The 23,421-nt window shown below is 44.8% G+C and overlaps 1 protein-coding gene across 1 annotated transcript in view; it reads right to left on the bottom strand.

Moving 5' to 3' along the window:
- Positions 1-23,131, bottom strand: part of PITRM1 (pitrilysin metallopeptidase 1) — a 92,734-nt gene extending 69,603 nt beyond the window's left edge. The window contains exons 1-7 of the mRNA XM_088462711.1: positions 22,998-23,131; positions 18,504-18,606; positions 10,908-11,014; positions 3,789-3,940; positions 1,836-1,950; positions 1,634-1,730; positions 122-282 (exon numbers count right to left, since the gene is read on the bottom strand). Of these exons, the coding sequence (XP_088318837.1) occupies positions 122-282; positions 1,634-1,730; positions 1,836-1,950; positions 3,789-3,940; positions 10,908-11,014; positions 18,504-18,606; positions 22,998-23,035 (773 nt within the window). The 5' untranslated portion in view covers positions 23,036-23,131. The remainder of the gene's footprint in view (positions 1-121; positions 283-1,633; positions 1,731-1,835; positions 1,951-3,788; positions 3,941-10,907; positions 11,015-18,503; positions 18,607-22,997) is intronic.
- Between the last annotated feature and the right edge of the window lie 290 nt (positions 23,132-23,421).

Genomic DNA, 23,421 nt, shown 5'->3' with positions numbered 1-23,421 from the left:
GTTCAATTTGGTTTTGAGATGAAATAATTTCAGCATACTGTATGTTTGGGATAGAGATTGCTGCACCCATGACTGGGAAACATGGTGTACACTAAAGTTAAAGCTTCAGTACTGTACCTACCTGGCATTACTCGGGTGATAGTGAGTAGCGTGGAAGTGCCTCAGCTGCTCCCAGGTGAGGTCTGGAATGTTTAACGGCTCTCCTCCAGACACAACAGCATATGTGTGGTCAGGAAGAAGCTTGTTCTGCAGATGCTGTGCAAATACGCTCTCGTTATCCGTCTGTTGGGAAGCAAACAAAAGAAAACTTTAAAATTGCATAAACGGTTATCCATTAAGCTACGCAAGACTATAACAGACTTCTGCAAAATGTAAGCAAAGCTTGGAGCCCTAAAAAAAACAAAAACAAAAAACAAGATAGACAGCCAACACCAGCAAATACAGTATCTAATACAAATAACAAACGTAATTGACTGTTTGCTTCAAGGTGAGATTCCAAAAGTCAAACAAACAGGTGTCATATGCAATTATTAAAATAGAAAAAAAGGAAAGTATGTAGATGCTGTGCAATTAAAAAATATACAGCAACTTAAATACTAAAATCTAAATTTAATAAAACATAATATGTAAACAAAACAGACATAAATAATAATAGATACAATTAATCTCTCAATAAAAATACATTGATGCAAAAGATACTGATAATTAGAAGAACCCAATGACATAACTGGTTTATTGGCAAAAAGTAGTGTAATTGATCATAGGTTACCCCTGGGGGTAACGCAACATACAATCCTCTGTTGGGCTGGCCGATAGTAAGAAAACAGCAAGTTCATAGGAAGCTGGGATACGATAAATGACCAGGCAGTTCATTGGTAATAGAAACATATATACACAAGCCATAAGTTGAATCCAACAGAAAGCTCTCAGGTGTCACATTGATAAGAACCGAAATTGCTGTCTGGAAATTGACAGTCATGTATAGTTGGCAAAGTGTAGCCAGAAGCACAAAGTATCTCCCACTAAGGCCCTATGGGTACATTTATTAAAGTGCAAGTTTTTAGAAGTGTAGATGTTGCCACAGCAACCAATCAGATTCTACTTAACATTTATCTATCACCTTCTAGAAGACAATAGCTAGAATCTGATTGGTTTTCTATGGGCAACATCTCCACTTCTAAAAACCCGCACTTTAGTAAATATACCCCTTAGAGTCAGTCAAAAGAGGTATAAATACCAGCAGCAGCAGTTCTTAATGTTTCTATGTTGGTTCCAGTGTCATGAACACCGATATTTAGCACTGCTCAATTCTATGCAATAATAATGCTAATTTAATTTTCAAAGTAATGATCTGTAACCCTTAAAAGGAAGAAATAATAGACATCCAAACTTAATATATGATTAAAAGCAGCAGAACAGAATATGTCCATAACAATACCCTAATCAATTTCATCAATTGTCATCAACGGAGATTACAAAATACAATGAATTAATCTCCTACCTGGGCAGTCATTCACACAGTGACACCTGTCTGGTTACATAGAATGATTTCTGCTATTATATCTAGCATTCACTGTACAACCAGTATGATGATCAGCATTTAACCAAATAAGAAAAAATATAAAAAACTTACAAATGCCCCCTTCATTTCATTAAACACAATTCCTTTAAATATTAATGGTGATTTAGAATCAGTTGGGTTTTCATGTTCTAATCTCCATCCTTCTTGCCTAAATAAAATAAAAGGGATATTAACTAAACATTGATCATAGGTATAGATCTATAGCATAAGTGTATTAGCTAACATATCAATTTGAAAATGAATGTTACTGTACCAAAAATCTAGTTCTCTCAGGCACGGGAAAAACACAGCATCTAAGTACACAGACAGGAGATTCTGGAAGTCCTTGGCATTCTGAGATGAAAATGGGTACATGGTATAATCACTTGCTGCAAAAACAAAGACACACTAATGAGTGAGACTCCACAAGCTTCATGTCAGAGGAACATTGTCACATCTACATTCATGTGTGTAAATAACCACTTCCAATAAGGTGAATGTTATGCATTACAAAAGTCGAATACAAGTTTCTTAAACTGGAAGCTTGTAAAGGGCAAGACCCATTGCTGTATTAGGACTCTTCAAAACATTCTACAAACATCTCCTGCAAACAGTACATATTGTTTAATTCTTTAGAACACAGATTCCCAAACTCCGACATTACAGTAAACGTTTTAAGGATATCCATGCTTGAGCTCAGGTGACTTAATTAGTACAGCAGTCAATTTGATTTAACCATCTGGACTCAAGCATGGATATATTTTTAAAACCTGGGCTGAAATGACGGAGTTTGGGAAACTCTAAATGAAACCATTAAGCAAAACAAAATTTAAATCTGTGTCAAGGTTAAGACAAATCAAACTAAACCTTTGTATTCACCATAATATGCAACACATTAACTCAATTATTCATATTAGACATTATTGGCAGCTGATGGACAGATAGAATTGCAATGCCTACAAGTATAAGGCTCCTTGGATAGATGACATTGTAATGTACATATTAATACTTTTTTGAAAATATGGTCAAAACACATAATAGTCTGTATGTTTGGGACAAACCTTCTCCATTAAGTTTTCTCCTAATAAAGTGCCCAAAACATGCTGCCCAATAGCTGGTAGACATCAAAGTGGTATGTAGAAGCTAAACCACTCAGAGATACAGCTGTAAAGCCAATCTGAAGCCATACCCCACCTGCAAACTTGTCCCTGCCCACCGCCATCTCAACAGACAGGTTTTTAACTAGGACATACGATTGTTCTTCAGTTTGGAGGCAAGAAGGCAACATTCCTTATTGCAAGATAACAGATATTTCCCCAAACATCCAGGAGTCCTATAGGTGTGTTTCCTAGTATGTTTGTGCTTTAATCTACTTATTGCACTTGCAGTCTGCTATTTTACAATAATTTTCTATAATATAATCTCAGATTATTGAATAGAACACTGAATAAGACTTAATAAATTCTGTGTTCGGGTTCTGACTTAGAACCTATGTTAACAAATTAAGTACTGTATTGCTCAGACAGAGTGGATTTATTTTTATTAAATTTGAGGTAAGTCAGTATAAGATTGGGAGTGATCTACAACTTCTTGTTATATTAACATATATATCAGTTGAAGAAAGAAAGAAAAAATATTGTGTTTGGGGGTACTGAAATTATTATGGATAAATAAAAATAACATTTTACTATATCATTTGTAAATTTATAATATACCCTTAAGTCAAAGTGAAATATTAAAAAAAAAAAAAGTTAAGAGTACTATTCGTATTATAAAATAAATTACCGTAAATTAAAATCAAGTATTTGCTATTGTAGATATGGATTATGCAAATATTCATTACTTTAGGTTACAGAAAAATAAATATTTTTTAATTTTACTGTATTAATGAATGTGTTGATTTCATAGGTTTTATAAAAATAAATCCGTACTCATTATTAATAGGGTTACCCAATTTAAATAAATAATTTTTCAAGTATTTCTCAACCTTATTAAACCAGAGGTAGAATTCACAGCCAGAGTAACATTTTTTATATGTTATTTAATTGTATTATAACCATGTCACATTCACAGCTGGTTAGAATATTCATACCTTCTCACAGTGATCAGCACTATGTTTCTAATCGAAAACTCCAAGTTCTTACATTAATTCATCTGTAGCTGTAGTAACTTAGCATCAGTCACATGCAATTTAAAATGAAGTATCACATAAGGACAAATAATTTACCTGTGAAAGCATTCATAAACGTGGATAATGATCGATTTAACATTTTGAAGAAAGGGTCCCTACATGGATATTTGTGGGAGCCACATAAAACTGTGTGTTCCAGTATGTGTGGGACACCTGTGCTATCCAGAGGAGTTGTCCGGAACTGTACGCTGCAGAAGAGAGAGGCACTAGTGTTACTTGGGGGAAAGATGTAAAATGTGTAAAAAATAAAGCTAGTGATAATACAATCATTTTAACTATTATCACAAAGAATACAGCATAACACAGAAAATCCTCAGGTCTTCGAGACAATGTGATTTTTAACCTTCAGTTAAATCATTTCTCCAATTCCTTTGGGAGGAACAATGGACCATGCTACCTTCTTGAAGACTGCACATTAAAACATTCAATACTCCAAAAAGGAACTCCGTCATTTTCTAACCAAGCATCTCATGAGAGCGAGAGCTCGCGCAGAGGGAGAGAGGCACGCACTCGTTCTCTCTCTCTCGCGAGAGAGAGCGCGCAGGAGAGAATCCACGCCTTAACACCATTTAACTTTGGTGAACTTTTAACAGGATAAGTAGAGTAAATGAGAGAATGCATTGCACAATGTCCCATAATGGATTGAGAGAAAAGGATTGAAATGTCCATATAAAAATCCTATTCTCTCTTTCATCCACCTGTGGGCAGTAGACCATAGGGATGTCCCAACACTTCCCTTTTGAGTGGTTATGCTAACAGAAAGACAGTGTGCAGAATCTTCCAACCAGTAGTGTCTTTTGGCGCAAAAAAAAAAATATATATAACGTTTGTAAAGGTATGCACCAAGGAACCATGTGACTGCCCGACACAGTTGCTCAGACAAAACCCCATGCATACTGCCCACAAGGAAATCACTGAGGTAGAATATTGCAGAGGACTAGAAGATGACCAGTTTTCCTAAACTCTAGTGTCCTTGTGACAAATATTCAATGCCCTAAAGACATCCAATGAGGGAGGTTGAATTAAGTGTGAGGTCCCATAGAAACCTTATAAGTGGTCTGGTTGTGGGATGTTACTAGCTTGAAACATCGCTTATTTTACGTCGTATCTCAAAAAAAAAAGAAAAAAGAAAAAAAAAGGAGGTTTACAGTAATATCCAGAAATGTGCACAGGAGCACATCATGCGAGACTCCTATTGGACTTTGCACTCATCTAAATCTGTTCCACAAGGTAGAGGAGATCCTTTGTCCTCTGTATACTGATCTTAATCTAAGAAGGAATCACAATATGCTGTTTCTGATAACCATGTTAGATGAAATTATAGTTTCAGCCAGAGAAAAGTTTAACACTAATAATAAAAAAATCATCATGCAGTGGGACCTGCAAGACAGAGCTGTCAAGTCCATCAATCTCCAGGTCCTGGAATTATCCAGAAGAAAAACTTGCCACATGAGGAATTTCACATTCACTGTGTGAGGTCGTTAAATGCCATCAACCCCAAATTTAACTGTCCTCGGACTATATTGTGGTCGCAAATGCATCATACCTAAACTTTCTAAGGGCTGTATTCAATTAGGGTTGAAAAGTCCGTTGATGACGTCATTTTCACTTATCCCCATATTCAATTTCAAAGACTTTTCGCAAGTGCGAAAAGTCTGTCAAAAAAAGGGAATAACTTTTCACCATAGAACAGGTGGCGAAAAAAGTGCAGAATTGGAGTTTTAGGGTGCAGACTTTAAAAAAAGTACCCTGCAGTTCTTGGAATGTCCCCTAAACGTTTTCTGTGTCAAAATTTTTTTTTTTCTAAAGTAGCATAGGACACCACAAAAAAAATTGGGGGACAACTTAAAAACTAGCAAAATCGACTCAGGGAGGTCCCCAAGTATGCGGCAGATGTTTTTTAGAATGCAGTTGGTTGCGGCAGATGGATTTTTAAAGAATTTTTAAAGTTCACTTTAGGGACTTCAAAATATGCTTGCATCCATTTTCATGTACCCCAAATTTGATGGGACCAGTTGTTTTCCAAAAAAATAATGTTGCAAAATGCTATTCTTCACCACCTTTACAAAGAAGCATAAAAACCAACACCATTTAAAAACCCCAAATACCTTTAGCAGACCAATTTGGGGGTACCCATAGTGATACCCCATGTCAGACCATCTATTGGGGTTGACAGGCTGACTTCCCCAAAAGTGACAGGACTTTTCAATACTTACCTTTTCACCGTGTCCCGTTTTCGCCGATTCCTAATTGAATATGGGGATACGCGGACACGCGCCCGATACTTTATGCCCAGGAAATCAGCGATGACGGCGAAAAGTCAGACCTTGGACTTTTCGCCTCTAATTGAATATGGCCCTAAGAAACATGTCCTCCAAACCCTAAATAGGTCCCTATTTAGGAGAATATCCAAGTACCACAAAAGTTTTAGACAGTATGTTGCGACCAACATACCTACTTAGGAAAGCAGAAAACCATCGCAATCAGATAAAATGCCTATGTGACAGTGATAGCATAGACAAGAAACGCCTGTGGATTCCTAGTCCTTGAGCAGAATCACTCCACCTTGTGGTTTACCCAGGATGTCATCATGTTAAGGTATGGCAGCCTCCACCTCTCCACAATGTGCTAATAAATGTCCGGAGACAACTCTCCACAATGTGTCTGCTAAGGTGTCCCAGTTTCCATACATAGACTTACTAATGTCGATATTGCTGGAGCATTTAGGGAGCTCTTTGTGCCGGTCTGATGGTTAACGTAAGACACAAGTGGATTTCGGCACAATAAACAATAAACTTGTCAAATTTTCTAACAGTAAACACCAAGGAACCAAGTTGCTGCCATGTGACTAAATTCTTACAGCTTTGCCCCACAGCAGAAGATGTCAATGAACTAGAGTGTTTAGTAATGTACCACCCTTAATACCACAACAGTGACAAGCCTGGCTTTTACTAGGGACCACAGACCCTGAAAATTGCAATAATAGGACTATTGGCTTCCCCCTCAGCCTAGATCACTAGTATGCGTAGTCACAATTTTTCAATTCTATACCACAAAGAGTGTAACTTCTATTGCAGTGGTTGTCTCACAGACACCGTAGTAGTGCCTGATGCATTTTTGGTAACAAACTGATGTATTCTTAGTTCAAATGATCACTTGACCCATTTCGAAGGGAATTTCGATCTACACCAAACGCAACCACAATAAACCGCAATTCCTTGATTGTTAAAACCATATTTTTCAGGACTTTCATAAAAAGAAATAACTGAGATCTTTCTTAGAGCCAATAGACACCTTACTAGTTTGTAATTAGTTTATCTTGTCCCCTGGAAGAAACACCCTCTGCTGTCAAGTGCAGAACGGCAGACACAAGAAGACAAAACACTGAGCAGGAATGAGATTTGATTTCACATAGATAATAATACAACTGTGCTGCCTCATGGTAATGTATACAAGAAAAAGAGAGAAAAGCGCTCCGTGGTAGGGGAGTATTAAAGTATAAAGGTATGTGTGTGAATCTGTATAAGATCTAATTATTGATATTTTAATGGTGGTGGTATTCTATGTGTGGTCTTTTATGTGGATAAGTGAATTGAAACAGGTGGGCAATAACTTGAGGCTGGAAGTTGAGGATGATCGGGGAATTACTCCAGAGGTGAAAACACACAATGACTTAAGTGAATGAAACCGTCAGTTCATCTGGCTATAGCAGGTGGGCAAAAACTGTCGGCTGGATGTTCTAAGACAAAAGGTGATGTGATGGTAGTCTTAATGTAGATCGGAAACTGGGACCAGGTATCCTAGTACCCTCGAATTAATGTCAGTATAACTGACCAATACAGGTGGACAAAAACTGTAGGCTGTAGGTGCCTCCTCCTCTGTAGGCAACTCCACCTCGAGAATAAGGAAACACAGTATCAGGATGTCTTGCGACTCTCTATTGTGGTGATAGGTAAGTGGAAACTTACTTACCCAACGTAGACGTCTGCTGGTCTGGCTCCTCCTTGCGTTCCGATCAGTTAGGTGCATGTGAGTGAGGGGCCCATAATCGTATAGCATACAAATCAGTCAATTATGACTAAAAATACTTCTTTTAATAGAAAATAAAGGAATGAAATAAAACAACTACCACACAATAGTATGGTGGCAAATAACATAAATCTATAAAAGTGTCAGTATTGTCCCAACGCGTTTCATCCCTATTTGGGACTTCTTCAAGGGCAAATGGTTGTTACTGTGTCCTTACCGTCTATTTATAGGTACTTGGTCCTTTCAACATTGACAAAAATGAGGTCAGAAGCCGCACTTCCGGGTTCCATGGTGCGCGCATGCGCACATGGCGCGTGTGGTCATATAGAGGTGAACATTCAACGGCAAGCTCATGTCCCCTCCTGTGTCAATAAACGGAGGCTGATGCACTTCCGGGTTCCGTAATGTGCGCATGCGCACATGGCGCGTGTATTCGTGCAAGGGTAGGGATTCTTAGGGTAGGCCAATGTTGAAAGGACCAAGTACCTATAAATAGACGGTAAGGACACAGTAACAACCATTTGCCCTTGAAGAAGTCCCAAATAGGGATGAAACGCGTTGGGACAATACTGACACTTTTATAGAATTATGTTATTTGCCACCATACTATTGTGTGGTAGTTGTTTTATTTCATTCCTTTATTTTCTATTAAAAGAAGTATTTTTAGTCATAATTGGCTGATTTGTACGCTATACGATTATGGGCCCCTCACTCACATGCACCTAACTGATCGGGACGCAAGGAGGAGTCAGACCAGCAGACATCTACATTGGGTAAGTAAGTTTCCACTTACCTATCACCACAATAGAGAGTCGCAAGACATCCTGATACTGCGTTTCCTTCTTCTCGAGGTGGAGTTGCCTACAGAGGAGGAGGCACCTACAGCATACAGTTCCACTGCAACACCCAGCCTACAGTTTTTGTCCACCTGTATTGGTCAGTTATACTGACATTAACTAATTCGAGGGTACTAGGATACCTGGTCCCAGTTTCCGATATACATTAAGACTACCATCACATCACTTTTTGTCTTAGAACATCCAGCCGACAGTTTTTGCCCACCTGCTATAGCCAGATGAACTGACGGTTTCATTCACTTAAGTCATTGTGTGTTTTCACCTCTGGACTAATTCCCCGATCATCCTCAACTTCCAGCCTCAAGTTATTGCCCACCTGTTTCAATTCACTTATCCACATAAAAGACCACACATAGAATACCACCACCATTAAAATATCAATAATTAGATCTTATACAGATTCACACACATACATTTATACTTTAATACTCCCCTACCACGGAGCGCTTTTCTCTCTTTTTCTTGTATTTATTGCTATTAGGGAAGGTTAGGACACTTCCCGAGTAAGCAGCTAGTGGTAACATTGCCCTTTTCTGTGAGCGCTGACTGCTATTTGTTGTGTGATTTACTCATGGTAATGTGCCCGAAGAGATCATCCTGGCAGGGACTGAGGATTGTTCTCCTGAACCTCGGAAGACAGGCCATCATTTTGGGAAATGCTAAAAATTGTGGGCAAAGGCAGGATTTCTAGAGAGGGGTTTCCAAATGCTTGCATATTTAAAAAGTATCACAAAAGCGGAATCGGTATGATATACCGCCGGACCCATGCCCGGCGGTTAGAATCCCGACAGTGGCATCCCGGCAGAGGAGGAAATCCTGATCGTCCATGGTAAGTATTGTCTAACCTAATTCTATCCCCTAACCATAACCCTCCCTTAGGGGTGCCTAACCCTAAACTTCCCCCCCAGTGCCTAACCCTAATCCCCCCCCTTCCCCGCCGCCTAAACCCAAGTCCCCCGGGGAAGGTGCCTAACCCTAAGCCCCCCCCTGGGGTGCCTAACCCTAAGCCCCCCTTTCCCCTAGCCTAACCCTAACCTCCCAGGGGGGTGCCTAACCCTAAGTCCCCTCCGGGAACCCTAAACCTAAAAGCGGCTATCCACACTCGGCGTCCCTTCGATCGGGATGCCGGGCACTGGTCTCCCAGCGTCGGTAAAATGACAGGAGTCTATATTTAGACGCCTGTCATTTAACCCTCGCCGGGATTAAGCAGTCGGGAAGCCGGCTGTCGGGATTAGGTCCGCCAGCGTCCCGACTGCATACCACAGAAGCACTTGTACTTCTGCAATCCCTAGGGGGGTTGAGGTAACTATTAATCCCCCCATTCCCAGGTTTGCCCCTACTGAGAAGGTAATGGCACTTAGGTCAATATGGCCATATTGACCTATCTTGCACACTACCATGTTTCACTGACAGCTTGGTTATTGTGGTCTTTGCCGACCAAGCTTGTGTCCATCACTGCTGTCCTCAATGAGGGGCAGCAAACTTTTTTATCGACATATGACCCCTATAGGCAGTGCGATATAACCACAACCATGAACCTACCCTTTTGGCTGATTTACAGTCACTAATCACCCAAAAAAAGCAATGACTTCAAAGTCTTCTTAGACTCTGTCTGCCTCGCAAGATTTGGGTCTTAGACATTAGCAAGCTGAAAATACTGAAGCTGAACATACAGTATGCAGTTATAACAAAGAGCAATGATCAAAACAGGATCAGTTATTTAAAACAAAGTCCTGAGAAATAAAATACTTTTAAGAATTACACTTAGGTACCCAACTAATTGGTTCATAAACATATGCAAGTTGAAATAGTATACGTAGGATTATGGCCGATTTGAAAATAAATATTTACGTATATACATATTCCTATTAATAACCACTCCCGAGAGCTACCTGGCTGATCCTGCAAGTACCATATACTTTTCTCAAAAATCAAGCAATGTATGTGTAAGTACACAAGGGCAGTACATTAAAATCGCAAATGGCTTATTAAATCAGTTACAGGTACAGATGTAGCCACGTTCATCATTGCTGCTCATCACATGCATCGTGGCATAGTGCAACACTCACCAAGCTGCAACTCGTTGCAGCCGGAGTTTAATCCATTGAAGTATATGGTATGCGCGTGCACACCATAGACGTGGGCACACTGGTCACACCACCCATGCCGCGATAGGAACGCATAGCGGGATAGATGAGCATGGCTACATCTGTATAGTTCTTTTGTAGAATGTTAAAGCCATAGAAAATATTAACTGGCACTGTTGTACCTGAATAGATTATTGGAGTCTTCTCTTGCCACATGTAAATATTTTGCTCCTGTGCTTTCATGGCTGAGCTTTACTGCTGTTAAAAACAATTCAGAAACAGGAGTAACCTGTAAGGGAATACAAACAGAACCAGGATATTAACATTGGGTTGGGCCTGGAATGTACCTCATGGGTAAGAATGCATTGCCATCAGCCTACTGCTAGTATCTAGATAATATTTCTCAGTGCTGTTAAAAAGGTCAATGGTCTGGTGTCTGTGCACATTAGGACATGGGCAAGGTGTAAAAACAGAGAGAGAGAGAGAGCGAGAAAGAGCAAGAAGAGAGAGCAGTGAGGGGGGGGGGGTGTTGTCATTTTTGGTGGAGAGAGATATTGAAAGAGTGTCTCTGTACATTATGATATATCATGCCTAACACCTGTTCTCCCCATGTGGTTATTTTAGTTTATTTTCCTCTCCTGTCTCTCATTCTGCTCAGGTCCTTCCCTGTCATCTGCTCCCCCCATTCCACTGGAGTCCATATGTCATATTATACAGACACCTGCCCCATGCCATAGCCATGATATACAGACACTCCTTCCATAATACATACACTGATAAGCCAAAACATTAACAGCACCTGTCTAGTATTGTGTAGTTCACCATCATGCCACCAAAACAGTTATGACCCGTCGAGACATGGACTCCACAAGACCTCTAAAGGTTCCTGCGGTATCTGGCACTAAGACATTAGCAGCAGATCCTTTAAGTCCTGTAAGTTGAGAAGCAGCACACCTTTCCTGTCATAATGTACAGTGACACCAGACAGAGAGAATACATAGATGGAAGGAGTGTTCTTGTATAATAAGACCTATAGAATGAGTTTCCCTGTATATCAGGGCATATTTTATTTTAAGTGGAGAATAAAAAATGTCACTGCGGTGATGAGTACGTGCCACAGCTAACTGACATAGCGCACATGTGCTATCAAAGGGGGTGATTTAATCCAGGATGATGCTCAATGTCACCGGGAGTGAGTTCATGGAGCTATTCAGTTGTCCCTATCACATCCTGCACTTATGTCGGGAGATGCAGGTTATGGCGCCTACAGCCGGGTGTTTAGTCACATTAACCTGCAGTCTACTAAAGTGCCGGCCACGATGCTGTTATCGCACACGTTAAGCCTGTAACCAGCATTGCAGCCCTAGTTTAGTCGGATTCAGCTAGCAGAAATCCTTTAGTTGGGGTTAACAGCGCGGCCAATTGAATAGGTCCAGGAACTCATTTCCAGCGCTATTCAACAGAGTGTTCAATTAAATTCTCCCCATTGAGAAGGAGTCTGCCAACTTTCCTCTCCTCCGAACGTCAGATCCATTTGTAGTGGCACCACCCCGCTGCTACACCCAGGCTGAAGGGAGAAAGTCCTAGGGTGGGGGTAGGGGAGAGAATAAATCAGAGGACAGAGAGACTTGGGGAGAGGAGAATGAAAGAGACAGGAAAGAAAAATAAACTAAAAAAAAAAAAAAAAAAAAACACAGACAACCACAGCTACTGCATACTAAAGCTTATATTTCCAAGTTGTTGCAAACCTAAGCAAAATCTACAGTGTTTGGCATTTTTTTTACTATTTTAAATAATTAACAGTATAATATTCTACCTTATGCATGATAATATTGGGTGTAGCTAACATTAAAACAAGAGATATGGTAAGAACTTACCTTTGTTATCTCTGTTTCTACGAAGTCCATAGGGTCCACAGGGTTGACCTTGGGGTATAGCTAGATCTGGATCCATGGGCACCACGCAGTTAAAGCTTTAGCTGCTCCCAGGATGCACTTGGGTCCGTCCTCCTCTATACCCCGCCCCCGGCCACAGCACCTCAGTTGGTAAGCAGCCAAGGCCGGAGGAGGAGACTAAACAGAGAGAAGGAAGACTGGAACACACAAGAAACCATACTCACAGAAATGGGAGACGGAAAACCGGTGACCAGCCACACAGCCCATTTGAAGCCAGGTGCGTCAGGGCGGGCGCCCTGTGGACCCTATGGACTTCGTAGAAACAGAGATAACAAAGGTAAGTTCTTACCATATCTCTTGTTTTCTACTTCAGGGTCCATAGGGGGTCCACAGGGTTGACCTTGGGGATGTCCCAAAGCAGTACAACTAAGGGCGGGGACGCTCCTGTGCTGAAAGGAGTACCCGGCGCCCAAAGGATGCATCCTGAGAGGCAAAGGTGTCAAACGCATAGAACCTCAAAAACGTTTGAATTGAAGACCAAGTGGCCGCCTTACACAGCTGAACAGCAGAAGCGCCACGTCTAGCAGCCCAAGAGGGACCCACAGAACGAGTGGAATGAGCCTTAACAGAGGCTGGCACAGGTAAGCCCTCCTGTGCATAAGCCTCACAAATAACGGAACGAAGCCAACGGGCTAACGGTTGTTTGTTGGCAGGCCAACCCCTCTTGTGAAAACCAAAGAGGATAAACAAGGAATCAGACTTCCTAACCGAAGCCGTCCGGTCTACATAAATTCTAAGCGCCCGGACCACATCTAAGGAAGTCTCACCAGCTGAAAGATCAGGGGACTGAAAAGCTGGCACAACAAGTTCCTGATTAATATGAAACTTCGAGACCACTTTGGGCAAAAACTCAGGACGAGTGCGGAGCACCGCTCTGTCCTGGTGAAAAATCAGGAAAGGAGGGCGACAGGAAAGCGCCCCCAATTCAGACACCCTCCTGGCCGAAGCAAATGCCAGGAGAAAAACCGTCTTAAATGTCAGCCACTTGAGCTCCACCGCCTCAAGAGGCTCAACCGGAGGACCCTGCAGGACCCGTAGCACCACCGCCAAGTCCCAAGGAGCCACAGGAGGCACAAAGGGAGGCTGGATCCTGAGAACACCTTGGAAAAAGGTGTGAACGTCTGGTAGTATTGCAATCCGCCGTTGAAACCACACGGACAAGGCGGACACATGAACCTTCAGAGATGCAAGGCGTAAGCCGAGATCCAATCCTGACTGAAGAAATTCCAAGATCCTAGAAACTCGGAACACCTGAGGATCATAATGTCTGGACTCACACCACTGAAAGTAAGTGTGCCACACTCTGTGATAAATCCGTGCTGAAGCAGGCTTGCGTGCCCTGAGCATGGTACCAATAACCGAACTGGAGAAGCCCAGAGACCTCAAGACGGCTGTCTCAAGAGCCACGCCGTCAAAGGCAGCCGACCCAGATCCGGGTAAAGGCAGGGCCCCTGAGACAACAGGTCCCGACGCTGAGGAAGAAGGTACGGAGCGTCGATGGAGAGGCTCCTGAGATCGGAGTACCAAGGACGTCTGGGCCACGCCGGAGCTACCAGCACGAGCATGCCGCCGTCCTGCTTGAATTTCCGCAGAACCCGAGGAAGCAGGGATATCGGAGGAAACAGATACGCCAGGTGAAACTTCCATTTCACCGACAGCGCGTCCACCAGACTTGCACCTGCGTCTCTTGTCCTTGACCCGTAAACGGGCAACTTGTGATTGTGACGGGAGGCCATCAAGTCCAGCTCCGGCAGTCCCCACCTGTCCACGAGTAGCTGAAACACCTCTGGGTGAAGCGACCATTCCCCGGGATGCACGTCGTGACGGCTGAGGAAGTCCGCCTCCCAATTGAGGACTCCGGGGATGAAGACCGCCGAGATCGCTGGAATGTGACCCTCCGCCCAAGTCAGGATACGAGACACCTCCGACATCGCTGCCTGACTGCGAGTTCCGCCTTGGTGGTCGATATACGCCACCGTGGTGGCGTTGTCGGACTGCACCTGTACCGCCCTTCCGTGAAGAGCGGGGCCGGACGACTGCAGGGCCCTGTATACTGCCCGCAGTTCCAGGATGTTGATGGGGAGAAGTGCTTCTTCCGCTGACCAACGACCCTGAAGCGACAAAGAGCCGGTCACTGCCCCCCAACCCCGGAGACAGGCATCCGTCGTGAGCAGGACCCAGTCCGGGATCCAAAATGGGCACCCCTCGACCAGATGAGCTGTCTGAAGCCACCAAGCCAAAGATAGCCGAACGTCCGGAGACAACACCAGCACCTGAGAGCGGATCCGGTGAGGTAACCCGTTCCATTCTGATAGAATCAGCCCCTGCAGGGGCCGGGAATGGAACTGGGCAAATTCCACCATGTCGAATGTCGACACCATGGACCCCAGAACTCTCATAGCCGAATGGACCGACAGGCGGCAACGGCTCAGGCAACTGCGTATCCGCAGCTGTAGGGAGGCGACCTTCTCCGGAGTCAGGAAGATCCTTTGCTGACGTGAATCCAGCAGGGCTCCCAAATGAACCATCCGCTGTGATGGAATCAGGGAGGACTTTTTCCAATTTATCAACCACCCGTGTGCTTGCAGGCAAGCGATCGTCAGGTGGAGATGTTGAAGCAGTACCTCCGGGGAGCTCGCCAGCAACAGGAGGTCGTCCAGGTACGGCAGCAGCCGTACATTCTGGTTCCGAAGATGTGCGGCCATGACCGCCATAATCTTCGTGAACACCCTCGGTGCCGTGGAGAGACCAAAGGGTAGCGCCCGGAACGGATAGTGGTGTTGAAGGATAGCGAACCTCAGATACCGCTGGTGTGAAGATGCTATCGGAACATGGAGGTAGGCGTCCTGGATGTCCAGGGACACCATGTAATCCCCCGGTTCCATCGCCTGAATGATGGAACGTAACGTTTCCATCCTGAACTTGGGAACTCTGAGGAATTTGTTCAGAGACTTCAAGTTGAGGATAGGGCGATGAGAACCATTGGGTTTCTGCACCAGAAACAGAGACGAATAATACCCCGTCCCTCGTTGTGATAGAGGAACGGGAACAATGACCCCTGCTTTCAGCAAGGACTCTATAGCCTCCTGAACCTGTAACGCCTTGGTCTTGTCCTGAGAAGGACTTGTGCAGAAAAACTGGTGGGGTGGTCTGTGCCGAAAAGACAAGGCGTACCCCTGGGAGACCACTTCTCGAACCCAGGCCTCCGTGGTGGTATTGTGCCAGCACTGGGCAAATAGAAGAAGTCGGCCTCCCACTCTGAGGTCCCCCAGAGGGAGGCCCGTCCCATCAGGCCGCAGGTTTATCTTCCTGCTTGGAAGAAGGGTGCCGAGCACTCCAGGCTTGCTTCTTGGGTTTAGAGGCCGTCTTACTCGCAGACTGTCTCGGGAAGGACTGACCTTTCGCCTTACCCTGAACCCGAAAGGAACGAAAAGCCGAACTCCGTACCTTAGCAGGCAGTGCCGCCGAAGGGAGGAAGGCCGACTTGGATTTAGCCAGGATGTCCACTATTTTGTCCAAGTCCGGACCAAATAGTAATTCCCCATTGAAAGGTAAGGCCTCCAGACCTTTCTTTGAATCAGAGTCCGCTCTCCAGGACCGCAACCATAATGATCGGCGGGCAGACACCGCTGCAGCCGATACCCGCGAGGTCAGCAGACTAGCATCTAAAGAAGCTTCTCCAATGTAAGAAGCAGCGTCCCTCATTTGTCCCAACAACGCCCGCTGGACATCCGGAGCGTCGTCCGGGAAGGTATCTTCCAATGCATTGGCCCACCCCTCAATGGCCTTGGCCACCCAGGAGATGGCCATGGACGGTCGGGCCACCGCCCCGGAGAGGGAGTAAATAGACTTTAAGCAAGTCTCAACTTTCCTGTCCGTGGGATCCTTCAGCGAGGATATCGACGGTAATGGTAAGGTGGCGCCCCGAGTTAAACGGGTGACATGGGAATCCACCGCCGGTGGAGTTTCCTACCTGAGCAGCCCGTGTCATGAGTGGGCGTTTTGAAATCCTAGAAGGCATGTCAGTCTGCAACATTGACTGAAAAGCCAAGGAAGCGGCCGCCAAATTTTGCACGGAGTTGGAGAGCACATCCACCCAGGGTGGAGGAGTCACCATAGGGGCCTGAAAAGGTACCACAGGCTGCTGCGGCACAGGGGAAGCCTGTATATACATAGGCAACCCCGCATAGGGACCCACCGACTGAGACCCAGGAGGACTCCGCAATAACTGCGGGACACCCGGGGAATGGGGGATGGTCGGCTGGGGCAACGCCCTAGTAGGGAGAGCAGTCGGGACCAACAGACGGTCCGCAATAGACACCAGCACTTGAGAAAACATCGCCCACGGTGGTTCCTGCGCCAGAGAAGGTCTGGATGGGCCAGGAGTCACCTGGCATCGACTACACAGGCCATCCTGTGACAAATCCTTCCTATCTACTCGTGCAGAACAGCGTTCGCAGGAGGCCAACACCGGAGCCACTGAGCGCTCAACCTCCTCGTCTGACATGACAGAATATATTATATAGTCAAAAAATATATCTGGCAACAGGGCAGAAGAAAACGCACTCACCGGTGTGCTAAACAACAGCCCACAATACGGCACTGTGTAGCACACAACTGTATGTGACGGACCTCACAAATACGTGATCTATATAAGTGAGGTCAGTAGAAACGCCCCTCCCCCACACACCTGTAGGGCTTGTAGGAGAAGTAAAGGGATAGGTATAAGCTGACAGTAAGCAGAAAATAAGCACAGACAGGCAGCACTAGCAAAAGTCACATACCATGCAGAGAAGTCACATACTCACTGCACCTTTCCACTACAATCAACCTCCCAGATTCAGTGTCTGGGAGGGCTATAGTGCTGTGTACGCTGTCCTTAATCAGGGGAGAGGTACACAGGGGGACCGGTCCGCGTGCTCCCTGAAGATCTGCGCTGCCACTGTGAGAAAATGGCCGCTGGAGACCTCAGAGGAGGAGTGGCCCAAGTAATCTGCAGCTCAGCGACGCCAGACTCCGTGCTGAAAGGCGCGCTGAGCTGAGGGGAGGAGCCGCTAAACAGGGAAGGCTTCCTCCCCTGGCTAGCATATTAACCCCAGGGCTTGCCGGCATCCCGCTTGCCATATATCCCTGGTGGTCTAGTGGTCCCACGGGTTATTCCTCCTCAGAGGGGGAGCCCGCCGCCACCGCTAGCGGCCCCCGGTCTGTCCCCTAGGACCGGGGGCAAAGGACTGCATTTGCAGGCAAAACCCGCGAGCCGCCGCTAATCGGCGACTCGCGGCTTACCTTGTCCCCGGCGACTCCGGCAGCAGTCCAGGGAGGGACCCAGAGTCCGGCTAGTACGGACTCTGGCCTCCCGCCGCGATCCCCAGTGCAGTACTGGCGTCGCGGCGCCAGCGGGGAAGGAGAGCGGCAGCGTGGGCGTCTGCATAGACAGCCCGTCGCTGCCACACTAGAGCCTCTGTTGTAAAATAAAAATCTAACAGGCTCTTTTTTTTTTTTTTAAATAAAAATAGAAAGCTTTTGGGGGCTGCTCCTGGAACCCCCCTGCGCAGGTGACCCGACTCCGGCCGGGCACCAACTCAAACTGAGGTGCTGTGGCCGGGGGCGGGGTATAGAGGAGGACGGACCCAAGTGCATCCTGGGAGCAGCTAAAGCTTTAACTGCGTGGTGCCCATGGATCCAGATCCAGCTATACCCCAAGGTCAACCCTGTGGACCCCCTATGGACCCTGAAGTAGAAATATTCAGCTTAAATACATACATTATCCAACAATAAAATACTACAAAACTTCCAGCACGCTGTTATAAGTTATTGCAATACCTCTTTAACTTTAAATCCATGAATAGTTTCGCCTGGTTTATACTGCAAGGCTCTTTCACTTGCTGAACTTGCTTGCCATCTCCATGAAGTCTTAGAAAGAGCACTATTTAAAAAGGAAAATACTTGAACAAATTACAATCTTGCGTCTCATGAGATTTAGCATATCTAGAAGAGCATTTGGGCCCATTGCATCTGATCGCTTAAGACAACTTAATCATTGCTACTCCAAACTCTGAAAATAGTTTCAGTCTAAATGAACAGACCGAAAGCTCATCCTAATTTGGTTATTTGGTTAGGAAGCAGATTGGTTGAGGCTGTACTGCATAATGTTAGTAGCCAAAATAAAATACCCATGATAAAGTTTATCAGGTACAGTGAACATTGAAAGGTGTATTTTAGAAAGCTTATACTTTTAGAACAAAGAGCTGATTCAGCAAGGAACGCAGTCGCTTATATGCACGCAATCAGTCGATTAATGCGCAGTGCGAGTGCGCAAGCCAGACACTGCAAAACTGTAATCGCTGAGGCTACACAGACACATAGCGGAGTGATCGACAGGAAGTGCCGTTGGTGGGTGTTGACGTGGGGTGGCCGGGCGAACGCAGGCGTGCCAGTGCGTTTGAACGCCATTGCAGGGGCGTGCATAAATTATCCACTGCAATACCAGCTGCCGTCTGAGGTGTCATAGCGTGCGCGAAAAATAAGCAATTCCTGAGTAAGGTCTGAGCTCCATTAACGGTCCGATGTTACCAATTCATTAGAATGTAAGCACTTATGAGCAGGGCCCTTTATCCTCTTGTGCTTCTCCCTACTTTACTTTCATCTTCATCTTACTCCCCACTAGGTCACCTAACACTTGGTTGCTTAAGCTCTGCTGCTTATGTGGGTGTCATGGTTGCTAATGTAGTAATTTATGATTCATGTCCTTGTCCTGTATTGTATTGTACTGTAAGTCTTTGGTCACGTAATTGTATATATATTTTGTAAGGCGCTGCGAAACACTTGTGGTGCCATATAAATAAATGATGATAATAATTATTATTATTATTGTTCTCTATCTATGTTGTTAAAGTATATGAATGAGTGTAAGGGGACGTGGGCGTCCTTATGTCAGGCTGCGATCGCAATGCCAATGCAAACATTTACATGTGACCAGTGATATTAGCAACTGCGTTGCATGCGTATAGGCAGAATAGCGACCCATGGTGAATCAGGCCCTGCGTCCTTTTGCTCTGCTAACCATTTACAAGGTCATTTTTGTTATTTCCAAAACCGCTTAGAAATCCTTTTTTTTTTTTTTTTTTACTCAATTCGGTTTAGAATATTCTTTAAAATGGATTTAAATATTTTAATTTTAAAATAATATGCAAAAGAGGAATCCACAGGCACCCATTGTAAAATTGCCTCCCACCCCCAATGTCTATAGATCCCCCATCAGCAACAGATCCCCAGTGGCATTACCCCCAACCACCCCAGTGATAGATCCCCACTGACTCATTCTCCCACCTTTCCTGCCTGGGGTGTCACTCTCTGCTCTGGTGCTTCCAACACACTCAGTTGAGCTACAGACCATAGTGTGCTAGAAGCACCAGAGCAGCGAGTGACACCCCAGGTAGAAAAGAGGAACTGCACGGGTTGTGAAAGGTGCTAGAATGAACACCATCACTGTATTAAATTTTTTAAATCCATTTTTTTTTAAACAGCCTTCAGACACTGGCCCCTATTTTAAGCTACACAGAATATATTTTTATAGAGCAGCTCCACATATACTGTCTCCACTTGCAGGTTACATAGAATATATATTTTTATACAGCTCCACAGATACTGGACCCACTTTCAGACTCCCAAATACTGTCCCCAATTGTAGACTCCCAAATGCGGTCCCCACAGATTTTTTTTTCCAGCTCCAATACAGAGAGAGTGGACATAGATCTACTCTCTTCAATCAGTTCAGGCGACTGTTCCCGCCTTAACAGTGCGCCTGTGCTTTTATACAGGGGGAGGGATCTTTGCCCTCCAGTCTGACACCACCCCTGCACTGTGATGGACAACGTCCCCCGGCAACGTTGCAGCATCCCCTGCCTAGCACTCTCACCCGTCCCAATGCCGCATCCCCTGCCCGGCCCCTTCATAAATGCCGCGTCCCCTGCCTGGCACCTCCCCCCGCCCCAATGCGCCACATGCCGGAACCCTCACTAACATCTTAATTGCTGGCGGACTCGGAGCCTCCGATGTAAACATGTGACGGCGGCGCTCGCCGTCACATCCGGCAACCGTGTCCGTGGCAACGAGGACACATTAAGGGTGACCAGGCAATGGGATGCAGCGCATGGGGGGGGGGTTAGATCAGGGCACATGGCACTGGGGCAGGGGGAAGTGCAAGGCGGCAGCTGTTTCTTGCCGGGCATTGAGCCCACAACAACCATGTTCTTAAGTTTTTTGTTATTTTTTTTACCTTTTTTTGACACAGTTTACCTTTGGAGGGCTGTCCTAAGGGTGCAGGGTGGTTCCCACACCCCAAAACCCCAATTCTGCCCTTTTTTTTCGCCAGCTTTCATATGCGAATCTTTTTTGCCTATTCCAATGCATTGACTTACCGCACCGGCGAAAAGTCTTTGGAATTGAATACGCCTGGCGAAATGACGTCACCGGGGAAGCTCATCCGCAGAAAACGGCTTTTCGCACCTAATTGAATATGCCCCTATGTTTGATTTCGGCACTGCATACGGGGCACTACTGTTGGGGGCACTGCATAATGGGCACAACTACAAGGGGCACTGCATGATGGGCACTACTACTGGGGGAATTGCATGAGGGGCACTACTACAATGGGCATTGCATAAGGGGCACTACTACAGTGGGCAATGTGAATAAGATTGTGCTGTTACGTGGCGTAATTTGAATTGGGGATACTATTACATTTCGGCAGGACAGACCCCACGGCCCTTGCAGCGAGGTCATGCCCCCTTTTTCGTGCTTGGTAGATCACGAAAAGGTTACCACCTTTAAAAGTAGATCACAGAGTCCAAAAGTCTGGCCACCCCTGCCGAGAATGGATAAGTATGCAGGTGCAGGGTGAATTTCCAATTCATCGAAGAATAAAAGTGAAAATTATTGGTCTGGTGATATGGTCATAAAAGGTGAAGTGGAGGTAGAACCTTACAACTATTGAAGGGCTATATTAACTAAGCAGTTTAACCCCAAAACTTAACGTGGCATGAATATTAAATGCAAAGCCTGGCAGAGAAGTGTTGGCTTGCAAAAGCTGCTGCTTTGTAAGTACAACCCAAAGGGTGGAATTCAATTGTTTCTACCCCCCTTTGCGCCCGACTGAGCTATTCAATTGTTGCTCCTGTCTGGCGCGATCAGCTGCCAGAGCTACCTGTTTGGGCGCCCAAGCATCACTTTTCGCGGTCGTGCCCAGCACTTTGGCCGGGGGTAGCTGCTTTACGCAGCTAAACTCGACCACTTTGGGCACGATCAGCACGAAAAACAGTAGCAATTGAATAGCAGCCCGCGATCTCCTGTCACTTTAGACGGGAGATCCGGACCGCGTAAACAATTGAATTCCGCCCAAAGTACAAGAAAAGGCTAAATTTACATTATTGCCGTTCATTGTCCATGCTAGTGTTATAAATGTGCGATTGAGCTTCTGGATTTCGAGTTTTACATTTAAATTTTATATATATATATATATATATATATACACATTTTATATACACACACACACACAACTTTTTATCTATAATGTGCACTAAATATTTTATACAAAACAATAATAATAGCACATAAAACAGTAAAAGAAGCATTAATAGTCTGACCAGAAGATGGGTGGCTCTAAATGACAGATGCACCAGTGACTTCTGATGAGAATAAAAATGCTCTCTCATTATGACCTAGTATAAAGCACTGCCAAAAATATACAATGGTTCATACATAAAATGCATTTCCCCCACTGTATTTTCATTGTAAACATTTGAATTAAAATAAGTATAGCTTTCTAAAGGAATACCGCACTATAACAAAGATCACACAAATACAGTAACTAGACTAAACTTCTCAGTCCATTATCAACAATTATATAGCTTCAACATAATTCATAGCAATAATTAATAAAATTATCCCTTAGCAAGTCCTTAACAGTGACAATTAGTCATTATCTTTTTTTTATATTAACACAGCAACATATTATGCAGCACTGTATGTGTAAAAGGTTTACGATACAAATAATTAACATAGCAAATCGGATCTGCAATAAAACATGACTGATGCTGATCATGGGGTGTATCTGAGCTAGAGAGACTGAGACGTTTCCTAGTACAGGCAACAACTCCACACATTGTATAATGCCCCATCAGAGAGCGGCAGCACATGCTGGGACTTCCAGGTCCCCTACAGCTGACGAATGGTAGGTTACATACACCATGATGCTATGCTAACAGCAATAACACAGAGCGCAGCACATAGCGCACACACAATGCGGCCTGATCTCACCGGCCCAGCAGGAGCCCCGCTCTGCCCGGTCTCAGCATGTCTCTCCCGCAGCAGCAGCCAGGGACACACTCCGAGCCTGACCGGCTTCACAAACACACACGCTGACCTCACAACTTCCTACCATCCCGCTTCGCCATTGGCTACATCGCCAGCTAGGCGACTGCTGATTGGATGGTAATAACATTATTCCCTCTTGCTGCATGTAGATGAATTTCTAGCCTGTGCGATGTAGTATTAGTGTAACCTGGCATCCGACTCACTGTCTGTTGTCATTCTGTTCTGCCTATGTGTGTTTCCTGTGATCATGTAATGGTTACAGGGGCACCCACTTCTCACCGGTGTGCATATATGAGTAAGAGGCTGACACAGGAGAACCAGGGAGTTGATGATGGAGATTATGGCTATAATATACAGTAGGTTACCT

The sequence above is a fragment of the Taudactylus pleione genome, unplaced genomic scaffold (assembly GCF_031769625.1).
Source record: "Taudactylus pleione unplaced genomic scaffold, aTauple2 ptg000053l, whole genome shotgun sequence".
NCBI classification, from domain to species: Eukaryota; Metazoa; Chordata; class Amphibia; order Anura; family Myobatrachidae; genus Taudactylus; species Taudactylus pleione.
The sequence above is the reverse complement of the archived record's forward strand: the minus strand, read 5'-3'. Positions and strand labels throughout refer to the sequence as shown.